This window comes from Nannospalax galili, unplaced genomic scaffold (genome assembly GCF_000622305.1).
Source record: "Nannospalax galili isolate Female #2095 unplaced genomic scaffold, S.galili_v1.0 scaffold1051, whole genome shotgun sequence".
NCBI classification, from domain to species: Eukaryota; Metazoa; Chordata; class Mammalia; order Rodentia; family Spalacidae; genus Nannospalax; species Nannospalax galili.
Window position 1 is genome coordinate 373,250 of NW_008331995.1, and position 9,977 is coordinate 383,226.

General features: G+C 55.4%; 1 protein-coding gene across 1 annotated transcript in view; it reads left to right on the forward strand.

The window, feature by feature from the left end:
- The window catches only part of Dagla (diacylglycerol lipase alpha), a 66,431-nt gene extending 57,247 nt beyond the window's left edge, over window positions 1-9,184 (forward strand). Inside the window, exons 14-20 of the mRNA XM_008827106.2 lie at window positions 545-687; window positions 1,007-1,075; window positions 1,410-1,482; window positions 2,240-2,436; window positions 3,164-3,293; window positions 3,797-3,984; window positions 5,823-9,184. Of these exons, the coding sequence (XP_008825328.1) occupies window positions 545-687; window positions 1,007-1,075; window positions 1,410-1,482; window positions 2,240-2,436; window positions 3,164-3,293; window positions 3,797-3,984; window positions 5,823-6,783 (1,761 nt within the window). The 3' untranslated portion in view covers window positions 6,784-9,184. The remainder of the gene's footprint in view (window positions 1-544; window positions 688-1,006; window positions 1,076-1,409; window positions 1,483-2,239; window positions 2,437-3,163; window positions 3,294-3,796; window positions 3,985-5,822) is intronic.
- Window positions 9,185-9,977: the final 793 nt, after the last annotated feature.

Below are 9,977 nucleotides of genomic sequence, written 5' to 3' on the forward strand. Positions count from 1 at the left end.
TAAATTAAGGGGAAAAAAAGAGAGAAAGAGCGAGCTGATACAGTCATGCATCAATGACTTACAAGAATTCCTCTACTGACTAGGTAGAATTATCCAGCCTGGAGTCCGGTGCTGGAGAAGGATCCCCTGGAGCTGGAGTTACGGACAGTTCTTAGCTGTCATGTGGGTGCTGGGATTTGAAGCTGGGTCTTCTGCAAGAACAGTCAGTGTTCTTAACCACTGAGCCATCTCTCCAGCTCCTAGAGTGCATTTTTTGTATTATATCACTAAGTGAAAAAAGGTCAGACAGAATGTGAGGGAGTGAGCCACTCTTGGGAAGTCAGGAAGGGCTTCCTTAAAGTAACTACTGAGCAGTGTTTTAGAGGATGAGCAGGAGTTTGTGACAACAGTTTCTCTTTGCTCTGTGAGGATCTAGCTCAGCTCTCCCTTAGCCCTAGCATCTGTGCAGGACAGCACAATCCCAGGACTCAGAGAAGAGCCCTCTTCACACCCAGTGTTAGCTGGGACACTGAGGCCGGGCTCTCAGGCATCTCTTGGTCCCCAGGGCCGCGGAACCAAACATTACGGCCTGATTGTGGTGGGCCACTCCCTGGGCGCTGGCACAGCCGCTATTCTCTCCTTCCTCCTGCGCCCTCAGTACCCGACCCTCAAGTGCTTCGCCTACTCACCCCCAGGGGGCCTGCTGAGGTAAGCAGCTCGGGGCCTCTGAGTTGGCTGGGGCAGCTGAGACCCTTGAGGGTCAGGGGCTGGCTGGGGCTAGACAAACGTGGTGGCCCAGTACGAGGATTATAATGGTAGGATGAGGGCTGCATAAAATACCAAGTGGATCCCCCTTAAGCCCTGTGGTAAGACATGGGCAGGAAGGACAGAGATGGAAGACCAGCCTGACTCCATGGGCTCCCTGGAAGGCCTTGAGACCAGAAGTCAACTCTGGGAATGTGGAGTAGAGCTGCTCCTGCCAAGTCTCTGCTCTGGGCCTGAGCCCCCTCCTTGGTTTCTGTTGCAGTGAGGATGCCATGGAATACTCCAAGGAGTTTGTGACTGCTGTGGTTCTGGGCAAAGACCTCGTGCCCAGGTAAGCCCCTCTCTCTTTCTTGCTGTGGTCCCTTGTTAGGGCCTCACCCTGCTCCCTAGCTGTACATCTCTCATTCATCCATACCACCATCTTCCTAAGGACTCTAGTCCCCTCCCCATCCTTGGTGGTCCTGTAGCGAGAAGAAAGATACAGCACCCTTCTGGGTGGCTGCTCCTCTCCTCTGCTCTGCTGACCTGCAGGCTCTCCTCTGCATCATGACCCATATGGACTTGTCTTCTTGTTCCTGGGGACAGGTGCCCCTACTTCCCCATATGCTGCCCCTCTCCCAGTTCATAACCAGGTCTGGCTGATGCCATCTTGTCCCCTTCTGTAGGATTGGTCTTTCTCAGCTGGAGGGTTTCCGCCGGCAGCTCCTGGATGTCCTGCAGCGAAGTACCAAGCCCAAAGTGAGCACCCATCAGCTCCCTGACCATCAGGAAGCCCTGGCTATCCCTACCTTTGTTCCCTACCAATCCCAGGGGCAAGTCACAAGAGGCCAAGCAGTGTCTTGGAAGCTTCAGGCTATCAGACACATGATATCCAAGCTCAGATTATCTAACCCTGTCATTGTGGGGAGACCCAGGCCCAGTGTGGGAGGAACTTTGTTTATACAGCAAGTTGTTAAGGCATCAGAACTGGAACCAAGGTACTCCTGCCAGTGGAGCTGCCTGAAGTCAGAGAGAGCGATCCGTAAGACTCGGTGTCTGGTTCTGGGAAGCACAAGCTCCTCCTGCCAGGGCCAGGCCTGGGCATTCATCAGATCCAGAAGCAGGTAGCTGGGACCCAAAGATGGCCAGGCCTGACAGATCTGATTGGGTCAAACTGAGGCCTATCTGGCCTCTGACTTGCACAGTGAGCAAGTCCCTTCCCTCACTGGGTGTGTCTCCTATCCACTAGATGAGGGATTGGCTGGTTTTCCAGGCCCTTGCCAGCCCTGAAATGCAACAATTCCATGTCATCTGTCCTTGGCATCTTATTGGCCACCTGGCCACAGTACACCTCAGCCACTGCCTCTTCAGGTGGGCACTGACCTTTAATGCTCTGGCCACTGCCCTGCTATCACCAGCCTTCCCCTGTTGGGTCCCTCCTTGCAAGCATCCCTCAGTCCTGCCCACCTAGCCAGTGCTGCTCAGCTCTGTTACCCCCTTCCCTGATCCTATACAGTGGCGGATCATCGTGGGGGCCACCAAGTGCATCCCCAAGTCAGAGCTGCCGGAGGAGGTGGAGGTGACCACCCTGGCCAGCACACGGCTCTGGACCCACCCCAGTGATCTGACCATTGCCCTTTCGGCCAGCACCCCGCTCTACCCACCGGGCCGCATCATCCATGTGGTTCACAACCACCCTGCAGAGCAGTGCTGGTAAGTGTCGCTCAAAGGCCCTGAGCCACTGCTGTAGGCACAGGATCCAGGGCAGAGGCTGCAGAGAGCTGAGCTAGCCTCTGCTCAGGTACCACGTAGGAGTAGGGCAGAGACTGGGAGACAATGGCCCAGGACCCCACAGGCAGGTTCCCCTAGCTGCAAAGCATGGAAAGGGAGAAAAAGGCCAGCCTCCAGGCCCCTCCTTGACAGTCCCAGTCTTTGCCCCTGTGTCAGCCCTTCCCTGGTGTCCCCTGGGGCAGATCTCCCTGTTGGTGCATTTAGGAGTCAATGTTCCCTAGGAGCCACCTTCAGGCTCTAGGCTAGCTCACACCTTGGTGTTCACTGAGTTAACTGGCAGATGCTTGTGGGCAAAAAATGGGGCCAGGGTAGGGGCAAGAACAGAGTGGGATGGTAGGCCCCCACTTCACACTCTCAGAGCCTTGAGTGAGTCCTAGCCCTTTTTTCCCAACAGAGGCTGCTTCCCCTGACAAAAAGCTGGGAAGCTGGACCCTGCCCAACAAGTGTAGCCTAGGCCAAAAGCAAGTGGGAGGTCTTGGAGGGAATGCAGCTGAGGCTCCAGGTCAGCCATTCACAGGCTGTAGGTAAAGAAGCCAGGCCTGGGGACACATTGGACAGGGGCTTCCCAATCCAGCCCCAGCTCTCTAAGCAAGTGCACAGAGCAGAGCTACCCTGACCCCTCCCTTCTTTACCTCCGGGTCCTGCTCAGCTGCTGTGAACAGGAGGAGCCCACCTACTTTGCCATCTGGGGTGACAACAAAGCCTTCAATGAGGTGATCATTTCACCGGCCATGCTCCATGAGCACCTGCCCTACGTGGTCATGGAGGGGCTCAACAAGGTGAGTGCAGGCAGGGCCCATGGGTGCCCTACAGATTGAGTCCCTGTACCCTTTCCCCAGGACAAGGGGCTGAAGATCAGAGATGCTACACAGCCCAGCCACGGTCCACAGCTGGGCTCTGGGGACCAGAAAACCCCCCTCACATCTTTTGACTCCATACCCCTGGCTTCTTCCACACATGTTGCCACCATGGTGGGGAAGAGGAAGTTTAGAAGATTCCTGGGGGCCTGTCCCTGCAGCAGGCTGAGCTGAGAGGCCCTGAAAGCTAGCTGTTACCAGATATGTCGGCAAGCTGGGACAGTCTCTGCCTTCTCTGGCCACTGAAGGGCTGAACACAGGGGGAGCACTCCAACCTCTACTCTGGGGGCAGGCATCCTGTAGCAAGTCCTGGGACTTCCTTCAGGAGGAAAGGGGCCCCACTGAACCATCATGCTGTTTGTTCTGGAAGGTCTCAGGGCTAGCCTGGCTACTCCTCCACTGCCAGCACCCCATCCTGTCCCTAGGTGCTGGAGAACTACAACAAGGGGAAGACGGCACTGCTCTCTGCTGCGAAGGTCATGGTAAGCCCCACCGAGGTGGATCTGACTCCGGAGCTCATCTTCCAGCAGCAGCCTCTGCCCACGGGGCCGCCCCTGCCCACTGGCCTGGCCCTGGAGCTGCCTGCTGCAGACCACCGCAACAGCAGTGTCAGGTGAGTCCTGCCTCCCCCACCCCATCTTAGGGGCATGTGGTCTCGGAGTCTGCACAGTTGTGTGTGTTCATATTCATGCATCCTCTGGGCCTGCTGGGCCCATGCATATCCCCAAAGCTCTGCATACATGTGGAGAGAGGGTTGAACTTGCCCCTCTGCTGAGGATCTCACCCGTTCTGCTGCAGCTGTCTCTCCGCCTGCCATTGCTGAAGGAGGCTGTGTCTCAGGCATTTCCCAGGTTGGGTAGGGTCTTCAAGGCACATACAGAGCTACAAACACCAGACCCAAACACCAATTCACTCATTCCCACTTGGATCCAAACAGATGTACACCCATGTACTCACACAGACACACAGATGTACCTATACATTGGAGCTTATGACAAGCATTAACTCATAAGTGCACAGATTGCTCCATCCAGTCGAACACAGCTACAGGACATACACAAGGGCATTAGACCACACATAGCCAAGGGCATACTTGGACAGGACATGTAAATGCATGGATGTACCCATGCAGACCCACAGCACATGGGTGCATGCAGTCCAGCTGCACATAGGCACCAAGATACGCATACCTACTCCAAGAAGTGTACACTCATCGTCACAGGTTCTAGAAAAGTGGTACTCCAGGAAAAGGCTGTCTTGCCTTTCTGGGACCCCTACCTCCAGGCCCTGCGTCCCTGCTCATAGATCTGGCCTCTGAGAAGTGGGGATGGTGTCATTGTTTCCTGGCCCTTGGTAGGGACCTCTAGCCAGCTCTCCCCATCATCTGTGTGTTTCCTGTGGTGGCTGCATGACTCCTTAGGGAACCCAGTGTCTGTTCTTGGTCCCTGTATCCACTGAGGCCACCTGTTTCCCAGTCCTTCCAGCCTTCCCTCTCCCCTTTTCTCCTGTTCTCCTCCTTCCCTTCCTCTCAATAGAGCAAGGGGCCCCAAGCTTAAGGCCGTATCATAGCAGATGTGGACAAACCCCAGTATGAGGAAGGAAGTGATAGGAGAGGCATGGGAGGGTGCTAGCTCTGAGAGTTAGGGGAGCAGGAACCCTCCCTTCACTTCCTCCATGCTCCCTCCTCCCCATGCCCGAATCCCTCTGTGCTTCCCTATGTTTCTCCCATTCCATAGTGGCTTCATGAATGTCCCAGAACCAATCTCTTGAAGCCTAAATCTCCCATCAGTACAGTGATGGGTATGGATGCATAGGACCCTATCAGTTTCCAGGAACCATAATGCTCTTAGTGGGATTTTAGTCCTTTGAGGCTCCCACCCTGTCCACCCAGTGTCTACCTTTTGTCTTATATCTTAGCTTCTTATGAGTTGGTTTTTAATTTTATTTATTTAATTATATTTTTATTTATGTATGTGCATGCATGTGTCTAAGTGGGTGGATGTGCACGTGTGTGTGCAGGTACCCACTGAGACCAGAAGAGGGCATGAGATCCCTTGGTGTTAGAGCTACTAGCATTTGTAAGCCACTTGACTTGGTGCTGGGATGTGAACTCCCACCCTTGAGACTGATCAGGAAGCACTCTTAACCACTGAGCCCTACAAGTTGCTACATAAAAATCAGGATCTCCATGGGCGTGGTAGCACATGCCTTTAATCCCAGCACTTGGGAGGCAGAGGCAGGTGGATCTCTGAGAGTTTAAGGTCAGCCTGGCCTACATAGTGAGGTCCAGGTCATCTGGGGCTACAGGGACATCCTGTCTCAAAACAAAAACAAAAACAAACACAAACACAAACACACAAAAAACATGATCTCCTGTCCCAAACCATTCAACAAAAGCTGAATTAACTGTCCTCCCCTCCCTTTCTCCCTGGCTCTGCTCTTTCTCTGCAGGAGCAAGTCTCAGTCTGAGATGAGCCTGGAGGGCTTCTCCGAAGGGCGGCTGCTGTCCCCAGTGGCCGCAGCATCGGCAGCCCGCCAAGACCCTGTAGAGCTGCTGCTGCTGTCCACCCAGGAGCGGCTGGCAGCAGAGCTGCAGGCCCGGCGGGCACCATTGGCCACTATGGAGAGCCTCTCAGACACAGAGTCACTGTACAGCTTCGACTCCCGCCGCTCCTCGGGCTTCCGCAGCATCCGAGGCTCACCCAGTCTCCACGCTGTACTAGAGAGAGATGAGGGTCACCTCTTTTACATTGACCCTGCCATCCCCGAGGAGAACCCATCCCTCAGCTCCCGAACAGAGCTGCTGGCAGCAGACAGCCTGTCCAAACACTCACAGGACACGCAGCCCCTGGAGGCGGCTCTGGGCAGCGGGGGTGTCACTCCTGAGCGGCCACCAAGTGCAGTCAATGAGGAGGAGGAGGCAGCAGCGGGTGGAGAAGGTGGTGGAGCGGCACCGCGAGGAGAGCTGGCGCTGCACAACGGGCGTCTGGGGGACTCGCCCAGCCCTCAGGTACTGGAGTTCGCTGAGTTCATCGACAGCCTCTTCAACCTCGACAGCAAGAGCAGTTCCTTTCAGGACCTCTACTGCATGGTGGTGCCCGAGAGCCCCACTAGCGACTATACTGAGGGCCCCAAGTCTCCCAGCCAGCAGGAGATTCTGCTTCGGGCCCAGTTTGAGCCCAATCTGGTGCCCAAGCCCCCTCGCCTCTTTGCAGGCTCTGCTGACCCCTCCTCTGGCATCTCGCTCTCACCCTCCTTCCCACTCAGCTCCTCCGGGGAGCTCATGGACCTGACGCCCACTGGCCTCAGCAGCCAGGAGTGCTTGGCTGCAGATAAGATCCGGACTTCCACCCCCACAGGCCATGGGGCCAGCCCTACTAAGCAGGATGACCTGGTCATCTCAGCACGCTAGCACCTGGCAGCAGCTGCCAGCCCCTCCCCAGCCAGAAATGGAGGCCCTGTGGGTACCTGGTGGCCACTCCAGGCTGGGTAGCTTTGAGGAGAGGCTCCCAGAGGCCAGGTGGCCTCAGGCCCTGGGACTCTGCTGCTGAGCAGGGGGTCTGCATCCCTACCTCAGCCTAGGACCCCCAGAACCAAGATGGCTGGGGAAAACAGGTGGGCTTGGAGCAGAGAGGAGCCTTCAGGGTAGATGGGCCATCCTCAGCCCTTAGCCTGACTCCTCTGTCGGGGGCAGGCTGGTGCCTCTGTTCTGGAAGTGGCACTAGGCAAGCTGGCTCCTGTCACTGCCCTCTGACTGCTCTCCAGGGCCAAGGTAGAAAGCAGCTCTCTCCCACATATCCTCTATGTGGTTCAGGTTGGCACCTGCCCTGGCCACCAATCCCCCAGATCTGGTGCCTGCTGGCCAGCCCCCCTGGGGTGACTCCCCCCAACCAAGGTGGCCCACAGTGCTGTATATGTTTACAGAATCTGCTGGGTTTGGCTCAGGATGTATCTTGCGTTCCCAAGCCCCACACCCAATCATGTGTTCAGTAGCCTCCCACTCCCCTCCCACCCCACGCAAAAGAAGGACCTGAAGCAGCAGAGGGGCCCAGAGGGGCCTGGAGGAGGGTGGGGTCAGGACTGCCCCTTCTCTGCCTGGTGCCCCTTCAGTGACCATCATCTGCTTGGGTCCTGCCCACTGGGGCTTGCCTTGCCAACCTGCCACTTCCTGACTTCCTGGCTCACCTTCTACCCCAGGGACCCTGGCCATTCAAAGGGTGGTGGACAATCCTATGATGTCACCTTTGGCTGTAGAGTCAGGGCCCTAGGAGGGAAGAAGGCACCTGGAGCCCCTGTCTCCTAAGGGTCCTGCCTGACCCCTTTATGTCACCCCACCAAGCCTAGGCAGCTCTGGGCCCTGGGGTCTGAAACCAAACATGCCTCTGCCCATTTGCTCTCTTGGCTGCCTCACTCCTTCCTAGGTCTGGGCTCCACCTCCTCCTATGTCTGCCCTATAGGAAGAGGGGCTAAGAGTAGGGTATTGCGGGATCTGTCTGGAGATCCCCTGCCCACTGCCCAGAGGAGGGGCCTAGGGCCCAGGGGTTGTCCCAGGTTAACCTGAGGCCTCCATAGGATTCCCTATGGGTTTGAGAAGTAGTCCAGGAGATGGGACTGGGGTGGGGGAGGTCATGCATGCTAGTGTCAGGTGTGTGTGTGCATGTGCATGAATGTGCACCACTCCTGAGGAAAGGGGCTGCTGGGGGCTGCATGCCCTCCCTGCCCTGCCTGCCTCCTGCCCCTCCTAGCCTGCCAAGAATATAGCCTGTGAAGTGGGGCCTCTGGACAAGACAGTCACTGAGGTGTGCAGGCGAGCAACTGCCCGCTTGTGCCTTCGTCTCCTTGGAGGCATGGTCCCTCCCACCCTGGCCCCACTCTCAGCCTCCCTGGGCCACCTAGGCTTCCCTGACCACGTTGCCCCATCTAATGATCATTGGTATCTGGCCCTGAGCCTTGACCCTAACTCCGCATAGCTGAGGTGGCCTGGATGGCTGTCCACTCTGACAGCTAGAGACAGAGACCTGGGAGCTGGGCCTCCCCTCACTCTGACTTCTATCCCTACCAGAATCCTGGCCACCCTGCCCCCTTCAGAGGCAGTGCCTGAGCCTAGCACAGAAGCAAGATAAAAATCAGTGGCTCTTAGAATTCAAAACATTAAACAAAAATCTTAAATCAGAGGGAAGTTCCAACAAACACTCCAGCCAGCAACAGGGAGACTTGGGTCTGGTCTTTTAACTCTTCCTCTGCCAGGGTGGGTCTGGGAAGGGGCCTCTAGGGTGTGCCTCCTATGCCCAGGACTGAGCCATCAGGGACAGACCCCCCCACCCCCAAGGCTGCAGCCTTACTGTGTTACAGGCTTGGAGCTGGGGTAGAATTGGACTCAGCCCTAGACACCCAGGGCCAGCCCACCCCTCTCCTGCCCCCTCCCTGCTCAACCCTGAAGGGTGGGCTTGCTGCACGTCTCCTTCCACCCCATGCCACATCTAGGGGGATCTGAGCCACCCCCCTCAGCCCAGCTCAGATCTACCCCACACTGTCCCCCAGACCCCAGCACAAGCTCTCCCAGCCCTGCGCTGGCCTTTCCTCCCAGGGATCTTGGTGACCTCCATATGCAATGAGCAGCCGGGCCCCCACAAACCCTCTGCACTCCATGTGCCATTCTCCCATGAAATTTTTTTGTACTTTATGAAAGATCCACACTAATATTGCTGTAAAAAGGAGAGACAAGTTAATATAGCTTATTCTATAAATATATCTGTATATAAAGGTTTCTGTATATTGTATAGAACTGTGTATAAACTGGATGTAGAAGCACACCACTGCCTCAGGTGATCTTTTCATCAGATGGGGATGGAGGCAAGATGGGGACCCACTGTCAAGATCATAGCAGGGTGAGGTAGCAGGACCTCAGGCCATTCCCTAGACAAACCAGAAAGCATATGGAGAAATTTGAGGTTCACCACCTCTCCACACAAAACACAGGGCATAGTGGGTGGCTTAAGGAACAGCCCAGTGGGATAGAACTGTGTGGCTGGGTTTTGTTAAACTGTGGGTGCTAGGCTGGTAAAATGGCACTTGTCACCAAGCTTGATGATCTGAGTTTGATCCCTAGAGACCACATGGTAGGAGAGAACTGACTCCTGAAAAATTGTCCTCTGACCTTCACACATATGTACACACACACACTCTATGGCACATGAAAACCCCCTCTCCAAAAATAAATGTAATTAAAAAATCATAACTGAAAAGTGAAATAAGGGCTGGAGAGATGGCTCAGTGGTCAAGAGCACTGGCTGCTCTTACAGAGGACCTGGGTTTAGTTCCCAGCACCCACATGGCAACTAATAACGGTCCATGACTCCAGCCAGATCCAGGGGATCTGATGCCTTCTTCTGGCCTCTGCAGCATTGCACACATGTTGTGCACTTACATACATTTAAGTAAATTACTCATGCACATAAAATAAAAATAAATACAAATTTTTAAAAAGTAAAATGCAGGTGTGTTTTTCTAGGTCAAGGAGGGTCTTGCATTTCTCTCCAGCTTCTGGCCCTGCAGTGTCCAGGCCCACGATGACACTAGTTACAGAAAGCCACAAGTACCCTCAAA